The 19,848-nt window shown below is 40.6% G+C and overlaps 1 protein-coding gene across 3 annotated transcripts in view; it reads left to right on the top strand.

The window, feature by feature from the left end:
- trappc9 (trafficking protein particle complex subunit 9) overlaps positions 1 to 19,848 on the top strand; it is a 318,188-nt gene that overhangs the window by 155,052 nt on the left and 143,288 nt on the right. For all 3 annotated transcript variants that reach the window (XM_050034614.1, XM_050034613.1, XM_050034615.1), the window contains one exon: positions 15,233 to 15,343. In XM_050034614.1, coding sequence (XP_049890571.1) covers positions 15,233 to 15,343 — 111 coding nt within the window. The remainder of the gene's footprint in view (positions 1 to 15,232; positions 15,344 to 19,848) is intronic.

Below are 19,848 nucleotides of genomic sequence, written 5' to 3'. Positions count from 1 at the left end.
TGATCAGTGGTTGTCCCTCTGTGTCTTTAATCTGATGAGCCTTTAACCCTGCCTGTCATGTGTTTTTTGTGTCTGGGCCTTATATTATTAATCTAAACCCAGCCATTGTTAGATAAGACAGCAATACCACTCAGCCTTCACTGAAGTGCCAGAACAGTTAAGTAAAATCTAGCTCAAAGCTGCTTTTCTCCCAATAATTGGTGATAAATCTCAATTCTAAAGACTCGTTTTATCTCACATACGATACAATGTGCCTATTTTTTTCTCTCGTAATTCGGTGAGTATGACTTGGTGAATAGATATCGACCTTCTCTTTAAACCACTGCAGGAACACTCACTATGGCGTTGTTGCTATCAAAACCAGAGGACTTAGAAATTGTATTTTTCAGCAACAGGCCAGAGAGTGGCAGACTTGAATGGATATTGAGTGGATATTCAGTCTTTTCTCTCGCTCTGACACGCTCTCTATCTCATGGACATACATAACTCTGGATGCCATCACACATCCTCACTCACACACATTCACCGTGTCTCACTTCACTCCACTCTTCAGTTCCCCAACTCTCATGGAAAAACTCCAAGCGAGGGAGACGGATCGTAGCCGAGTAGTGGCCACTTGAGGTGAATCATTAGCAGTAATAATATCTGCAGTTTAAGCCATTCATCTTGACTCAGCGCTGATATGCACGCATACATAGAGATGCTGCACTGGCTGATATACCATCAAACCTGTCATCGCAACCTCACTTCTGCCGCAGCCTTAGCACTCTCTGCCTCATCACACCCACTCTCAAGCAAAACATTTGAAATGTGCTGAAACTGAAGGCCTTGGAAAGGTGTCTTAAGTTAAATAAAGCTTTTTTGTATAGCTCAATATCACATTCGGTGAATTTTTTACAGGCCGATATCTTCTGTGCTCAGGATAACCTGTCTAAAAACAAGCCACTAAAAACCTCAGTACTTGAGCAAAATTGGAAAAGTCCAGAGTATTTCCTTGACTGATTTGAGAATATAAAGATAGAAGGTATAAATAAAACTAAAGGGACTGTTCAAAGATACGCTATACAAAGTCCCGAAAACAGGCTCATAATATGTCCAGTATAACAAACTTGAATTTAAGACTCCATTGTCCTTAAATACTTCAAGCACCCACAACTATCCATTGTTCTGTTATGTCCCAGAGATGTTAAAATACTGCAACACTGATATTACATATTAGCTTGAATTCATGAACCTAAATGTGTTCAGATAACTTAAACGTTATTATTTCTTAAGCAAGTCTCTTAACCCCTGAAAATACCTGAAAATACACATTAACATGAATCCAACGTATTATTAGTAAGGACAAATCAGCCTATTTATAAAAAAAAAAATAGAGTACACATCATTAATGACAGTTAAGTAGGATTTATAATTGTGTAGCAGACCCTACACCGTAGCCTGTGCTGTTGTGAGCATGTATACTTGTGCGGTGGTGTGTCTGTGTCACTCTGCAGTTACACCTCCACAACACTAGTTGGCGATGGAGGTTTCTGTGAAGTGCTATAAAGTTTGGTTGATTCAAAACACATTTAACACACATGAAACATGGCTTGATTGAGACAGTTTCAAACACAAGTACACAAACTGGCTTCACTATAACTCGCAGCATTCACAGACAAACACTTGTTTACAAATACAACATGCTAATGTTATTAGCACAAGCCTATGGCATTTTACATTGTATAAATTAGCCTAGCAGCTAGCGAACTTTTCCTCTTCTCATATCAAGCCAGGGCCAACAGCAACATTTAATCAAGGTAACGTTACAATACTTGGCTCCGTTACAACTCACAATGTTCACAGACAAAACAACTATACTACAACTATACTATACACGTTTTCCAAACAAATATAATATGCTAACGTTATTAGCACAAGTCTATGGCATTTCACATTGTATAAATTAGCCTAGCAACGAGCGGAGATTTCCTCTGCTCATATGAAGCCAGGATAAATCACACACAAGACTTAAAATAGTATTTCTGTGGGGACTTTATTGTCTTCACAATTTATTGTTACTTATCTGTAAAATTAAAGATAAGTGCTGAGGGAAATTATTTCAGCTTACAAAAATAGACAGGAAGTCTGCGTATAAATTCTGCCTCAGTGTAACCTATGAATTCTTGTCCAACCACGTGAGCTAGTTTACGCTAAATCACTATGTGGCACCTGAACATAACGGCGAGGCAAACTATTTAGCTAACAGTTACGTACTATTGAAACATATTGGCCGATTAGTTGTATTATTATTTCAAATATATGGACACTCTTGTGAGCCACAATGGATTGTTTTGTTACTTTTCGGGCAATTGACTCTCAAACACCGTCTACCTCAGGACTTGTTTTGTTTCTTAAACAAAACTAAGTGTTATTAGAAAGGTCTTTTAGAAATATGTTTATATTCCTTAAAGTAAAGTTATCCAGATGTTTGGTTTTGGATTGAAACTCAGTTATTGCATCAGCACGACTTTCCAAGAATTTTCATTGATACCAAACCTTGATCTTGCCTGCAGTGATATTTGTACAAATATTGGTCAAAATTCAAAAAATAAATCCCATAAACTCAGACAGTTCTCACATTATGTCTCCAAGGCTTAGATATGAGATGTTAAGATGACTTTAGTACTCAAACTACCATTAGAAACTTCTTAGAATATAATCACCATCCAGTTTTCAATATCTCAGGCTTTGTACACACATTCATAAATTATTTGGTAGAATTTTTTCTCTGGAGGGATTGACATTGAAGTCCTGTAACACACTTTACTTGCTGAGATAAGTACTATTGAATTTCTTCTTGGCTGTAAGTTAAAAGAGAATTTGTCAGTGGTTGTATGAAATGGCTCAATAATACAGCAACTTATCTTTTCGATCTGTTTTTGTGTTTCTCTGTCTCTGGTTCCCTTCTTACCTTACAATCATCCACCTCTCTGTCTCTCACTCTATAAATAAACATACATTAACCTTTGACAGACATTTTTCTTGTTAGCAGTGTGTGGTTTAGCTGTGGTGTCCTTATGTCCTAAAATGTGCAGTAGTACAGTGGCTGCTTACAGAAATTCTCATTCACTTCCTCATTCATTCTTTTTCTTTTCCTTGTCTCCTTATTTTTACCCCACACTGCATACATTTTCTGTATCTGCCTTTCCCTCCTGCATTACATTGACAATACATCATGTGGAGAGCATACTGCGACTTGTTTGGGACTCGAAACTCAAAGTCTTAGGGCTTGACTTGAGACTTAGTAGTATTGACTTGGAACTTGACTTTGGACAAGAGTTGAGACTTACTCGCAAAACAATGACTTGGTCCCATCTCTAAGCCCCTTTCTGCAGCACCATTTTCACTTTCACTTTGTTCAAGTTTTCCTCTGTTACACTTGAATTTTCTATTTCAAATGTATGTAGACAATACTCAGAATAAAGTATTGTTATGGGCAAAGAATTCTCCAGTTTCATAACCCAGTCAAGTCAGAATTATTGAAAGACATATCTAACTTTTACATACCTACATCTTTATCAAATGAAGTTCTGGATGGTACCAATGGAACCATTCCAAACCCTTCCCATGTTTGGTTCCCCCCTCTGTTGGGGCACCTAGCACCCTGTGAACACTGCAGTCTGATTGGTCAGTAGAGGACGGTCACTCTGCTCAGGGCTGAGTTGTGTCTGGTTTTGAGGCAAAAATAACTTCATTCACTGGGCCGACTGCCGGCAACTTTTAAGGTGGAACGTTAACTTGTAATGTTACTCAATGCATGAGGTGATGACGTGAATCCATTAGCGCACCTTAAATTTCACTGTGACAACTTTGACCATTTGTTGACATACACTTTTAGTAATGAGTGGATCTTCAAGTGTTTATGTATATTAATTTCGACCGGATTATGTGAAGGTCATATACAGTATTCTAATCCTCACTGGTTCCTGTGGGCTACAGCAACACTAAACCCCTGAGCTTGCCTGAGAAGGACTAAATGCACAAACCAGCCATTTTTAAATATCCCATGGAGAGAGACTCTCACTGCAGCCTGTTCTATTTTGAAAATGTCGGCGTGCAGCCTCGTTCTGTGGACGATAAACCAGGTGCAGACTTCCATCTGTGTCACCGCTGATGAGGAAATACAGCGAGTGTTGGATGGAGCAGTGAGTGACGACAACCTCGCCCAAATTTAAGAGGACTGCTTGCAGTAGAAACGCTAGGGTCTAGGTACCATGTCTGAAGGGTTACTGTTGGTTCCAAAGGTACCATACTGAAAGTGTTTGGTGGAGATGGGGCTAAAGGTAGCCACAAGGGTGTACCACAATCATATTACATGTTGACCAACCCGTTCCTATTCCCAGTCACTTTGTCACACCCCTCTGCAAACACATTGTAACATGTTGTTAACATTATTAATCATCTGCGTTAGGTTTGCTATAGACAGTGTAAATAATGGATGTAGCTGCCATGACATCACCCATTAGTTTGTGGACTGTCAGCTATTGCCATCTTGTTTTTTTGGAGCTAGAAGTGACCATTTTTGGATGACAGGTTTGAGCTGTGGAGGAGCGAGGGGTGGATCTGACTCATAGACTGTAGCAACCCCTCACAGACACCCTGCCCTTAAAAATTTCTAACTTTGGGCCTTAATGAAATGTAAACAGGTGAGTTATAAAAAACAATCCATCCCCCGTACAGTTGAGGAAATCACCTATAGAGACCAAAACCTTTTGTTGTACGATGTTTATTTCTGCCATAAAGTTGGGCATTTGAACATGGGGTCCTAAGGGGATTTACTCTGTTTTGGAGCCAGCCTCAAGTGGCCGTTCAGTGAACTGCAGTTTTTGGCATTTCCGCATTGGCTTCATTTTTAGGCCTCGGAGGTTGCTGCTTGGGTTCAAGCAATGAAACTACTTGGAAAGGTTTAGGAAAGAGATTATAGTTTTGGTTAAAATAAGTACTTTTGTTATGACTTTTGGTTTCAAACAGGGCAAGAACTATGGTCTCCTTGGTAAAAGTCATGTTTTGTTTGACCCATCCACTTACCCTCCTCCTGCATTATGCAGACTATTTATATTACATTTGTTGTTCTCAGCGTCAAGTTTTGCCACAGATTTGTTTACATTGGAGTTTGCTGAAAGCCTGGTGGTCCCATAGAGACACCAAGGGTGACTTTGCCACCAATATCACGCACTAAGGGACGTGACAAAGCCTTGGTATTTGACGACATGGGATGAGAACGGGCTGAAATCTACTGCGGTTGAAAGTGTTTCTCCTATTGCTGTATTTTGAAGAGAATATAAATATGAGAACACGTGGTTCAGCTGATGTAAATAATGTTGTTGTTTTTTTTCATTAAACTGAATGTCCCATGTCTTCAAGGACGCCACTGTCTCCAACACTCCTGATGATTTTTTTCCCGCTCACAATGCAAAACTGTGCAGAATATCAAAATATAAGCATACAGTGTGATGTTCACAACTGCACAGAATTGTGTATAGTTATATAGCACCTGCCTGGTTATGTAAGATTTAATCAAGGTAACCAGTGGAATAGATGTGCATAATCAGGCTTTGACGATGTGCATCACTCCAATTAGCGACTGTGTATGGAACACATGCCTCACCTGAAGGGGAAGCCTTTATCCATACCAGCTGTTGTGGATGACAGATGCGGGTAAAATCTGATATTAATCTTTATCCTGCCCTCCTGGCATCACAGCCATAATTAGAATAGAACAGTGCAATTAGACGTGTCTGCTGGTTGAGCAGTGTAAGGTGAAGTAGAAACAGTCAATCAAAACACGAATACTGTGTTGACTGGGAGATTTTGGGGAAGTTTGTGTGTTTGTCCCTTCACCAATTAAAGAGACAAAAATAGCAGCTGCTCTGAGTGCTGTGTCGACGTGCTCTGAGCTGGCAGCTGCCATAAAATGTGGTTAATCTTTGTACCAAAATATCAGTGCGCTGCTGGATTGACAGTGACACTTCCTTTACTTTGCTTCTCTTCCAACCGCAGTGCTCTGCAAGTCACTAACATATCCAACAGGTGCAGGCAAAAAAAAAAACCTCACTCCAGAAAATACAGCTTTCTGACTATGTCCCTCTTTTCCTGCTTGTTTCTCTTTCCATCCATGTGTTACTGTGCCATTAGTGCTCAGTGAGACAGAAAATGTCACAGCAAAAGTCATTTGTGTGTCCTCACAAAAAAGGTGGAGCTGGAAGCTTGGCGACGTACAGTAGCACCTACTTGCAGCACTGTACAGTAGTGCAGGAATGAGTGCAAAAGCCCAGAAACAAGTGAGCATTTTCGCACTTTGGTTGCCTCATCTTAAAGTCAATGGGTTTCTTGAATGGGTTTTTGGTTAGATGCATGAAGGTCTGTGGTGAACACAAGCTTAGGAGACTTTCACGTTTTGTTCTATGACAAAAATAAGTCAGTAAATACCCCACTCATGAATTTTGAGGCTTTGACGTGTCCTTAAACAGGCTGTTGCTAACAAGTGGCAAAACAAGACTACAGGAGATCATCACGCCGAACACAGCTTTACAACCTCGTCAGTGTTGAAGTCATGTGACCGTGGTGTAGTTTGTTTATAGCCGAATGTTAGCTTTTACTTCTGGCTATTGCAAGTATGCTTCAGTAATCATCGTCATGATATTATCGTGCTGAACAAAACATGCTGGCCTAAGTACCATAAACTTTCGTTCGCCACAGGCTTAAATTCTGCACTAATTCAAAATCCATCGGAGAAATCCTATTGGGTTAATGTAATCAGGGCGTTGTTGACTTCCAGGTTCACCTGAAAAAACAAAACAAAAAACGAATTCCTGTATTTGGCAAGCTTTTTCGACTGGCAAGCTAACCGCAAACATGCTAGCCAGCTGGTAAAATGTTAGCCACACCACCAACTACCAGGCTAGATGACTTGCTATTGTCTACCTAGCTCGTTCGCTAGCTGGACAGTATGTTATGGCACAGTTTATTCAGCATATGTATACCATCAATGTTTGCATCTGGACTGACTGCAGGCTATGCTGTATTTCAGTTGCTGAGCAGTGAACACTCCACCAGCGCAGGGTCATATGTCAAGATGGTTTGCAGTCGGTCAGTGGTGCAAGTTAGCATGTCAGAGGTCACCAGAGCTGAGCTCACTTTCTTCCTACGTTTGCCTCTGCTTTGCTCGTGAGGTCTCTTTTGTTCTTTTATCTCCTTTCTTTTTGCTTTTATACATATTTTTCTTTTTAAGTTTGCCTCCTACCCTTCTCTTCCACTTCTCCTTCTTTTTGTCATATTCCCTTACCTCTCACCATCCCTATCTTATCGTCTCTTCCCTCAGATTACCTCCTCATCTGTCTCCTTGAGCTCTGTTTTTACCTCTGTGTCAACTGCATTGATTCTTGTAATCTGGATGTGAATAGTTCCCCAATATTATTGCACCAGCTGCTGTTCATGGCCGTTTACTGTCACGACTCTAAGGTTACAGCTACATGAATGTGTTCTTGGTCTGAAACATACCTACTGCTACGTTTACGGCCAGCATCTACAATACTCCAGCAATTTGGAACCCCTTACACGGAGACCTTTGAAAATGCTGCTGACCCCATTTAGTTTGGAAACTCCGGGGTTGTGTTGTAGTCTGGACTTGTGGAGACAGAGACTTTTGAACATCATGGCGTAGCGTCCCGACTGGCTCTTATCAGTCATGTCGTGTCAAGCCAAAACATTATAGCTAGGCCCACAAACGATCTGTGATTTCATCCATCTTGTGTAGGTACTCCTTTCCCAGCGCCATGGCTTCCTCTGGTGGCGGATAATGCTTCGTGCATCACTCTAATATGTCTTTGCAACAACTCTTCATCTGTTCTCCACCACCTTTATTGCCTTATACTTTTTTTTTTTCAATTGATTTATGTATTTTTATCATTCTATTTGATAGGGACGATGCAATTTAACATAGTTCCAATACAGAGTATGAGACTAATGTGGTTTCAGCTCTTGTCTGTATGTGTTACTTTCGGCAACAGTTCCACCTCTTTGTCCGTCCAAACAAAGAAACCTCTGGTCCTACTTTTCCCCATCTTTGTAGTATTTTCTGTAACTAAGCAAAGAACTGCAGAGTAGACAGTCCTCTTCCTGTTTACATCAGCATGCTCACTTTATGTTGATGATCATGTGATATGGGTTTTAAGGCGTGTTAGTATGGACGGATATTATTTCTGAAAATGTGCTAAAAGTCTCGAGTGTACAGAGATCATTGTCTTTTGAAATTAACACGTACTAGTGTGTCCGAGTTTGTGGTGGCTAGCTGGCTTTGGCTACCCACTAATGACTCGAATAATCATGTCCACAAGAGTGTGTTGACGAGATATTATGATTAAGATAAAGCCACCTGATTTATTGGATCAGTGTGTGGATTCTACTTTGTTTAGTCTGTCTCTACCTGCCAGTTAGCTATTGGTAGCTAGCTAGTTCTCTGCAAAGATCAGTGAGGGGATTCATCTGCTTTATCTGCTCTGAAACTGCTAATTCAACTAAATGACACAACTGTCTTGCATCAAACGTAGTTAGAATTATGAATCGTCCAAAAGCTTTAAAGAATTCACATTTCTTTTTCAGCCCTGTCACCCAGCTTCAGATACACCTTTCCGAACAATATAACAATATAATCCATCGCAACACCACAAACCAAGGCTTAAAAAGGAAACATTTAAAGTTTTGCAGAGACAGTATTTTTTTTGCTTTACACTGTTCTATCTCATTAACCTCTGTCTTGACGTTTGTTTTGCTCTCTCACTGTCTGCTTCAGACTTTTCACTATTTCTTTAAATTCTCTCTCCTTTCTCTGTCACGCCGTTTCTCAGATCCTCTGTTCATCCTCTTTCATCTCAATCTTTGTCCCTGTCTGCCTCCCTCCTATTGTGTCTCGTGACATCTTTCATTACTTCCCTCCATGTGTCTCTCTGCGTCTCCCCTACCCTCCTTTGTTGCTCTCTCTGCCCCAGTATACATTTTTACACCTCCTTTTGGCTGTGGTATCACTTTCCTGCCATATCCAGCCCAGACCTGACTTCCTCCACTCGTGCTTTCTCGCTTATGGCCATATGTACGGCGACAGATCTGTAAAGTGACAGAGAGCTGGGATGTGTGAAATACGCAGTGATCCACAGTTAACGGGAACCTGTTAACCTTGGTGTTGCACTGGAAAAATGCATTGCTCCACTGGGAGAAATGAACTGATCCTCTGATGTGTTTTTATGAAAGTGCATCCTGCGTGTCGTCATGTGAGTAATTCAAACAGTTTGCAGCTCCTATATGAAGGAGAGCCTCCGCTGTTCTGCTGCCTTCAGCTAACAGATGTCAGTGCAAACAGTTTTTTTTAGAGTTACTTTCCACGCTGAGGATCTCAGTGGGTAGAGCAGGCACCTCATGTACGAAGGCACTGTCCTTGCCACAGCTGCTGCAGGTTCGACTCCAGCTCGGGGCCTTTTGCTGCATGTTATCCCATGTCTCTGTCCCTTTCACGCTTGGTCTGTCCTATCAAATAAAGGAATAAAAAGCCAAATAATAATCTTAAAACACGAATTACTCTCTATAGAAGACATAGGCCTCATAAAAACTGTTGAAGATCTAATGTTGTTTTTGAATCTTTAATTTCTAAATGCACTACAAATATAATTTCATTCACTTTCTACAGTTCCAGGGTGGAAGCAGACATCTCAGACTGATATCTCAAACTGAAGCAGATAAAACAAATCTATCTGCATTGTTAAAGGTGTTAAAGGAGAAAGTATGTTTTAGGTAAACTGGCCTTTTAGTGAATGACTTTATATGATTTAACTTTAATTTATTATTTGGCATGCTGCACAGAGGCATAGGCATCACTGAAATAAAGTCCTTGCTGCAGACCAACTTCCTCAAAACTTAACTGTGACAAATCAGAAGTCATCATTGGTCCCCAATCTCTTATCAAATCCATCGATGGCTCCACTGTGTGTTCCTCCCCCATGTCCGTAATCTTGGCGTCATCTTTGATCAAACCCTCTCCTTTGACCAACACATCATCAAAACAGCCTTCTTCCATCTCAGAAACATCGTCTACCTCCGTCACTCTCTCTCCTTTTCAGCTGCAGAGACTCTCATCCACCCATTCCTCACTTCCAGACTGGACTACTGCAACAGTCTCCTCATAAACTACAGTATATTTAGAACTCAGCAGTTTGTCTTCTCACACACTCTCGCACCCATGACCACATTACCCCCGTCCTTCATAACCTCCACTGGCTCCCCATGCCCCAGTGTATCTTCTTCAAACTCCTCATCATCCCTTACAAAGCGCTCCATGACCTGGCTTCCCCCTACCTGTCTGAGCTCCTCCACTGGTACACTCCCTCCCGCACTCTTATGTGGATTTTATATTTCTGTGTTGAATCAATGCCATAGCTACAGCGTAGGTTCTGCGTTGACATGGAGCCTTAGCCTTAAATCTGACGTGCACCGCCTCAGGAATGTAACTACACATAGCAGCGACGCTGATCTACTGTCTACTCTTGTAAGCTGAAACCATTTCCCTCAGTGGAAACAAGGGTTTTATTTACTTTAATTTCACAGATAAGAAACAATAAATTGTGAAGACAATAAAGCCTCCGCTAAAATAGCATTTTAAGTCTTGTGTGTGATTTATCCTGGCTTCATATGAGTAGAGAAAATCTCCACTCAGTGCTAGGCTAATTTACAGAATGTAAAATGCCATAGGCTTGTGCTAATATTATTAGCATGTTGTATTTGTTTGGAAAGCGTGTTTATTATAAGACAGTTGTTTTGTCAGTGAACCTTGTGAGTTGTAACGTTACCTTTGTTAAATGTTGCTGTTGTTCCTGGTTTTATATGAGAAGAGGAAAAGGCCGCTAGCTGCTAGGCTAATTTATACAATGTAAAATGCCATAGGCTTGTGCTAGTAACATTAGCATGTTGTATTTGTAAACAAGTGTTTGTCTGTGAATGCTGCGAGTTATAGTGAAGCCAATTTGTGTACTTGTGTTTGAAACTGTCTCTATTAAGCCATGTTTAATGTGTGTTTAATGTGTGTTTTGAATCAACTAAACTTTACAGCACTTCACAGAAACCTCGCTGCCAACTAGTGTTTTGGAGGTGTAACTGCAGAGTGACACAGACACATCACAGCACAAGTATAGATGCTCACAACGGCACAGGCTATGGCATACGGTCTGCCGCACAAGTATAAATCCCACTTTAGGTCTGCTGATGCCAACCTCTTGTCCCCCCCCCCCCCCCACTAGGACCAAACACCCCACCTGGGGGCACAGGGCCTTTTCCATTGCTGCTCCCACCCTCTGAGACTCACTCCCTAAAGACATCAAGAGACTCCCCTTCACTCTCTACCTTCAAGAAAACCCTCAAAACGTACCTTTTCCAAACTGCCTGCAACCTCTGAATTCAGCGTAGTTTTGTTGTTTTTTTTGCTGTTGTTGTTCTCTGTAAAGCGTCTTTGAGTATCCTGAAAAGCGCTTTATAAATCCAATGTATTATTATTATTATAGTGACAACTCAGCAGTTAGTTTTTGGCTACTTTTCAGTTGTTATTAAATGTTTAAACGTGGACATAAAGTCAGCCGTCCCTTATTGGCTCCCGTAGCTAAAAATAGCCCACCATTGGCAGTTCTCTAAATCCAACCAGGGTAATTAAGGCCATCACATTCTGTGTGTAGGGAATATGTCACGTTTTTGTGCCAGAGTGGGGCTGCGAAATCAGCACTTATTGATCCCAGATTGCAGAGCTGACTGAAGCCTGGCTCCATTGATCTTTGCGTTTTTGCCTCCTCCCACGGCGTGTGCCGTTTTTACCACCCACTTCCTCGCAGCAACAGTATCCCCGGTCCCAGACTAATGCCCAGTAAGTGTCAGAGTCGATTGGCTCTGTGTTGTTGATGTAGGAACAAAGATGATCAGACTGTTGCCCTGGTCTGTTTTGTATTGATGTCTTTTTGTCGTCTTGGCGTAGTAATGTGTGGCGCCAGGATTAGAGAGTTACTCTACTGCAACAGTGTCCTTTTCGGATCAATAACAGAAAAAATGCTGACCTCATGGTTCATTTGTTGGTGCGGTAGTGCTCTCAGAAATACACAGTGGCATTCATTAACTTGCTTTTTCTCCCCGTTTGGCACACCACCAGCTGTACCTGAAATGATCTGTAGAAAAGGTCGTCTTCTGTGTTCATCACCGTCTCCTTAGAATTCATTTTCACCTCATAATTTACACACTGTGTTGATGATGAATAATCCCTACTTCACACACTTACAGTCACACGCAGCCACAGTTGCTTCATTAAATGTACATGAGGCAGATGTATTGATATTTCATTGATGGATGATTTGCTTTATACATTATGAGCAAAGAAAACAGGTTCGATATGTGTTCACTTTGAAACACGGGGGATCACTTTGTTCCCTCTCCGTCTCACTCGACTCTTAAGGAGGAATTTAAAAATTCACAGACTGAAATGGAGACAAGTAGTTTGAAACCCTATTGGCAGTTGTGAATTATTTATTTGGCTTAGATCTCGGTGCCCTGCGTAGTAGCTCAGCAGAATACTTATCAAAATGATTCAGTTATGATTCAGTTTCCTCTGGTTCAAAAACATAATCCTCAGCTTTTGTCAACACACATTCTGTTAAAGTTTCAGCTACAGATCCTGAATGGAGTGTCTGTCACTGTTCAGCGTCATTTCAGGCTCATGCTGTGGTCTGTTAACTCTTATCAAAAGGTGCAAATCCACATCGTCTGGGCCTGTATCCCTGCCTCTTTTCCTTCACTCTATCTTGGGTACTTAGTGCATGAGCAGTGAGCCTGTGTTTCTTAACTGGGTGGTCTGATTGATCACCTCAGCTAAACGGCCCGGCCTATAAATCAGTACCTCGCCCCACTCAGCGCGTTAATCACGTCCGCCAACAAAGACAACGAGACAATTAAAGAAACATGGGTAGGCCTTAAAAAATATGCTCCTTTAATTGCCACAGCAGTTTATTAGGGACTTGGGCAAGATCAACTTAAGCCTCCATTAACCCTGAGATTTAAGAGGCAAGAAGCGAGCAGGGAGGGAGGGGGGCTTAGAGTGACATGAAGGGCAGATGTGGTGATGGGCAGCACTCAGTTTGTACAAGTTTGATTCCACTTATTGTGAAAGATGGCAATCTAAAAATACAGCATTGGCTCGGGTTTGAGACATGAGGTATTTCCTCAGAAATGATTTTTTTCTGGGGGATGTATTATACTCATGAAGAAGACAATTGTACGGAAGCCCTGAGAGGCAAGGTGGGGAAAGAAATGCTGGCGATGTCGGCCAAAACACAAGTTTATCTCCTACGTAGGAGATATTATCTCCTTAGTATGACAAATGCAAATATCACAAATGCAGCATAAACAAACGGTTTACCTTATCAAAAACTTAATAATAAATAATTGTCAAAACTTGACCTCACTTACCATCACTTTATTTAATTTATGAATGTGTCTATGTAGTTATGATATGTAATCAGTATATCCAAAACCTCAAGTATATTATGTGGAAAATTAATTATTACTTAGTTTAATGGTGCATAATCTGGGCAGGAAGTAAGGCCCAAGAGGCAAGGAGTTGTATTTAGTCCCTTAATCATTAAATATAGTGTGTAACATGAATCATCAATTGGAGTGTCATCACCTATTTCCTTTAAAAGCCACCTGGCACGCTGCTGTTTACATGGCTGGTTCGGCAAATTGGTGAAGCAAGCCGTACATGTCTCTTTGCGGCAAATATTGTGGAACGTTTAGGCAGCAAAACATGAAACCCTAAGTAGAGGAAACAGAACTAAACTTGTTTCTGAAATATACATTGAAGTTACGCTGGTCCTTGTGTGTAAATGCGCACAGCATCTCTGTTAATGGGGAGTCACACTGCATTTAAGCAGCTCTACTCTGGTCTCTGCTATGTTCACATTTTAGAGAATGTTTTTCTAATTAATGATGTATTATTAAATAACCTGCAACCCATCCGCACATCTCCTGTGTGTGTAACAAGCAGAGTGTATGCCCGTTGAGAACCCTCCTATGTAGGTGCATCTTAAACCCCTTTCCTACCAATATTGAGCACTACTTGGGCAGAGATGGTGATAATGGTGCATCACTGCATTTTGAGTGACTAAAACTATTGCATTCACCTGGGTATTGTGTTTCCATCAGTGCCGATTGGAGCCGATAAATACCCATGACTACTGCAGAGTCATTTAAACCAGGTGTGAACGCTGATTGTAACCTTTCCCATTACATTAAAAGCCGGATGTTAACTGGTGTTAGCAGGTTTGTTTCTGCAGAGGTAAAGAGGCTTTACTATTTGAATAATGTGCCCTTTAAATAGCACAAAAAATACTGAGTCATTTTGACTTAGACCAGGTTTATGTTGTTTAATGGTGCAATTGCTTGTGATCTGATCCCTCTAAGTAAAAATGCGCCAACAATGCGTCTGATCTCAGGGGTCAGGGTCAAAAATAGGGCCTCTGTTTATGTGGAGCTTCGTCACATTCCTCCTGTGCAGCGACAGAAACTATTAATGTAACAGCTCACTGGCTGTACTGGACAGTCTGTTCTCTGTTTCTGAGATGTCCATTCCTTTCATCTGTCATTACCAGGGAAAAAAAAAACACCTACTACTTAAAATTAACTCTTTGAAAATCCAGTATCATCTCTCCTGTCTTGATCTAAATCACAAATTGGCCCTCTTATGATCTGCATGAGAAAAGCAGGCCTCAGGATGATGTGGAGATGGACTGCTCCAGCCGGGCCTGTGGGCCTGATGAAAGCGCCGCCACCTTTGATGTTACGACAAGGACTGATGAGTGCTTCACACCGTGTCTTCTCTTGATCTCGTGCATTTGCTGTGTGCGTGTATGTGGCCGTGTATTTTTAGAAAGCAATCATAACCTCATGCATAAAGTATAAACTCACATACACATAAACAAGTCATTATGCTTAGGTTATATGGGCGACACAGTCACTTACAGGACACTTTTTGTTATGCATTTGTGTATAATGTATAAATGGTGCACGGGGATGAGCACCAGTACAAACAGATACCCTTTTTATAATTTAGTTTTTGAGTAAGCCGAGAGATTTTGGCTCAACACTCAGCTCTTGTGTCTTTGTCTGTCCACAGCACCCGCCAGTGTCATCTGCTGCTCGATATCTTCAACCCAACGGAGCATGAGCTCACCGTCAGCGCCAAGAACAACCAGGACCTGGTTCTCCATGCCAGCGAGTGCCAGAGGTGAGTGGAAGGTTTCTCTGTCTACATACAAATAGATGCAGTCTTACCATGGCCCATGTGTCGACGTCTCAAAGCAAAGTGTCTTCCAGCTCTTAAGTTTATTTTCTCCCAGCATTTCTAATGATAACAAAAATGAAGACTTTCAAGCAAGATACTTTACTGCAAGATACTGCTCAATGCAAACTGTAAGTTTCAGTATTGACATCCTACCTTCCAGGCACCCAACATGTGAAACAGGGCAAATGTTGTTCAGACTTTACCTCAAAAATGTCTTCTTTGTCTTTGTCTATTTTGCTTGTTTATGGGAATTCATGCGTATTGCCGAAAGGATCAGGAAAGTTGCAGATCAGAAGTATTTATGATAGCTTGGGACTTCATTTAGGGAATAAAGGCTAGCTGTTCAAATCATAGCCAAACCATAGTACCACAACAAATCCACTGAAAGACAAATCTCTCCATGGATATTGTACAGAATACTAACTATGGCAGCCCCCTGGAAGATGAAGGTAGGAATCATCAGACGCACAAAACTCAAGTTGTTCTTTTTAATTTATCAGCATTGTGCAGTGTACTTCTGGATATGTCCTGGTCCCCAGATTTAGCTGCTCAGTAACGGCTCCTTGCTTTCATGCTGCTCTTCGTTGAAGGCAGCTGTGTATACCGAGGCAACTGCCAGGTGTAAGAGAGGCATTGACCGGTCAGGCTCCGTAATAGTTTTATCTTCTGCTGTCTGTTTAGAAATGGTGAATTTACACCTCGTAGCAACTTAATACGACACAGTCTCTGGCTTTTGTTTGATACTTAGTGTCAGCAAGAATTATGTTGCACATTTCTGATCTATCATTGGCGCAATTAGCTTGTCTACTACATTACATAAATGTCAGTGTCACACTAGACGTCCTGTTGAACCCGTTAAAATGTCTATACAGGAAAACAGGAAACTGTCTATAAGGAAAAAAAGGAAAAAAGTTGAGTATTTGTAATGAAGACCAAAATGTAATTTGACTGACATAAATCTGAGTCAGGCACAGCCCTAATACTAACTAAAACCCTGTTTCCACCAAGCACTTTCAGTATGGTACCTTTGGAACCAACAGTAACCCTTCAGACATGGTACCTAGACCCTAGTGTTTCCATTGCAAACAGTCCTCTTAAATGTGGGCGGGGTTGTTGTCACTCACTGCTCCGTCCAGCACTCGCTGTATTTCCTCATCAGCGGCGACACAGATGGAAGTCTGCACCTGGTTTATCGTCCACAGAACGAGACTGCACGCCCACATTTTCAGAACAAAATAGAACAGGCTGCAGTGAGAGTCTCTCTCCATGGGATATTTAAAAATAGCAGCTTTGTGCATTTAGTCCTTCTCAGGCAAGCTCAGGGGTTTAGTGTTGCTGTAGCCCACAGGAAGTGAGGATTAGAATATATGACCTTCACATAATCCGCTCCAAATTAATCTATATTTTTAAAGTCATTACTAAAAGTGTGTGTCATATAAAAACTAAAGTGATGGTCAAAGTTGTCACAGTGAAATTTAAGGTGTGCTGATGGATTCACGTCATCAACTCATGCATTGAGTAACATTACAAGTTAACGTTCCACCTTAAAAGTTGCCGGCAGTCGGCCCAGTGAATGAAGTTATTTTTTCTCAGACTCCAGCTGCTGTGAGAGGCAGCAAAACATCCTTTCATTTTATAGTTACAGTTTACTAATAAAACTCTCCACAGTATGAACAGTGGTTACATGAGCCTCAAAACCAGACACAACTCAGCCCTGAGCAGAGTGACCGTCCTCTACTGACCAATCAGACTGCAGTGTTCACAGCTCCACCTTTTAGTACCACATCTGTGTGCTAGGTACCCCAACAGAGGGGGGACCAAACATGGGGACGGTACGGAACGTTCCATTGGTACCATCCACAACTTTTCACAATGGAAACTGGAAAAAAGCGAATTGAACTGAACTGAACTGCTCAGTGGAAACGGGGCTAAACTGATGCTTAACATTTTGAATTTTAAGTTAGGCCTTCTCTAGGCCAGTATGCAGCTTTATCATGTATGGAAATCTAAATATCACACAAGACTTTGTATCAACAGATATTAAATATTAAATGAGGATCAGAGGCAAAAAATCATGATCATAACATCTCTTGAGTTGTAGCATCTCCACTTATAACTCTTGCTTCGTAACAAATTCATCCCAGCACTGAAATTGCAGATTTTTAAACATCATATTTATTATTAAAGTGAATGCAAACTTTGTTTATATCAGACTGTGTGAGTGTGACAGTATGCACGCTATAAAAGAGACTGATATGTTATTTTAAATCTGGAAAGTTGAAAATTAGACCGCTATAGCCCCCAACGTCTTTCATGAAAGATTTCTCTTACTGTGGATTTAGTTTAAGTTTCTCTGAAAGTCTAATTGCTTCCTCACAGAGTCTTCGTCTTTGCCACGAATAAAAAAATCTGGGGAAACCTAAATTTGTAAAGGGCAAAGAACAAGATCTGACACACACATCATCGCTCTCCAGCCGTCTGTGTAGATCACCTCAGCCTCTCTCTCTCTCTGCTTGTCGTTTCACGGGAAAGTGGCAAATTATGATTCCTGTCAACGCTCTCTCTCCAGTGCATCCTTTGCCACGAGTGGAGGTACACTGCTGGTGACTCATAGGCATTTCTCCACAGGGGTGGAATGTTATTATTTGAGGGGAATTAGGGGGTGGAAAGGGATCTTTTCAGACAGAGCCAAACAGCTCATCTCCCAGCTCACTCCAAATAATCTTTCCTGTGCAGAAGTGAGCTGTTAGGATAAGCTTAGTAGCATCTTGTTACCACAGAAAAGATCACTTCACAACTCTCTCAAAAAAAGTTGCATTCAGCAATACTGTTTTATTTAACCCTGTGTGTTAAAGGATTAGCTGCTGAATTATAGTGTTGGACTCAAACAATAAATATAATGTAAATCATCCTACGATCATTTCGTGGAACCAATTTATAATTTCTCATTTAATTAATATACATAAGTGTGTTTTTTTAATTTGAAGTAATTTCAACTTTCTAGTTTTTATTTTCTGACCTGAGTCCGACACAGTTAATGTAACACTACTGTAGCACAAGGTTTGTCCTTGTTACGTTAGTGTTGTTACATGGTTACAGCTTGCCTGTTTATACACACCTGGCAGCTTGCAAATTACCGTGAAAAGACATTGTCACACATATCATCAGCAGTTATAAATAATGAAATTTGAGTCTTACTGTTGCCGTACATTAAGTCTTCATCTCCATGAACTCTTTTTGAACTGTAACCACTGTTAACTGAACTATTTACCATTTCTTTTAGTTATCGAGTACTCTATCGATTATTCTGGTGATTATTCAAGAAATCGGGTAAGAAATACTGCGTGTTTTCATTAAATTACTTTAGCGTTATTTGAGGGCAATAGTAATATATATAGAAAGAAAATATTAGAAGTCTCTGAAATGAGAGACATGAGCAACAAATCTGTTCTTGCTCAGTTGAACATGGTGGAACTCTCTGCACAAAGCTGTCCAAAGTAAGACTCTGCGACTTAAGAGTGCAATTCTTTTTTTTTAATTGATATTTATAACATGGTCATCATAAATATCATACTTTAAGTTCCTGGGTTGTTTAGATTCGAGACTAGATTCACTCAAGGGTTGCCTTACACCTGCTGACTACTTGATTTGTGCATTTAGGCTCCATTTTCTACTGTGTGTGTGTCTGAGAGTGATTGAGGGGGTGCACGTGTCAGTGAGTGTGTGAATGAGTTGGTAAGGGGTGCTATTTTCTCTAGCAAAACTTGGCTATTACACATGATACATTGCGAGCTAGTGTTAGCCACCGCATTGATATCTGTTATTAATCAGCCATTATAAAGCCATAATACACGTATGTTCTTTACAGGCGTTATGGATCTCAGCTGGCGATCACTGATTAAGGTTAAATGCAATTAAACGTGACGTTAGCGTACTTTGTTGTGTCGGGACCGCTCAGTGAACTCAATGCATACACTGGATGTTTTCTATGTAGATGTAGCATTGAGGACGTGCTATTGTCATATGCTAACTCTGTTTTGAAATACACACTTTATGTTGTGTATATATATATATATATATATATATATATATATCACATCTTTCACATCACTATTTCACCGTTTAGACTAATCTGATGTTTGTAAAGNTTGTCATATGCTAACTCTGTTTTGAAATACACACTTTATGTTGTGTATATATATATATATATATATATATATATATATACATATATCTCACATCTTTCACATCACTATTTCACCGTTTAGACTAATCTGATGTTTGTAAAGTCTATAAACACAATGATTGAACAAACATTACTATTTCTGTGTGTGTAATTAATAACATGGTTATCGTAGATTAGCTGGGCTAACCGTTAGCTGTTAGCCGTTAGCGGTGTCTGTAATGACTCATTAACTCATTAAACGGTCCGTGAAAAAAAATATTTT

The sequence above is a fragment of the Epinephelus moara genome, chromosome 22 (genome assembly GCF_006386435.1).
Source record: "Epinephelus moara isolate mb chromosome 22, YSFRI_EMoa_1.0, whole genome shotgun sequence".
NCBI classification, from domain to species: Eukaryota; Metazoa; Chordata; class Actinopteri; order Perciformes; family Serranidae; genus Epinephelus; species Epinephelus moara.
Note: the sequence above shows the minus strand (reverse complement) of the source record. Positions and strands in the feature narration are given on the sequence as shown.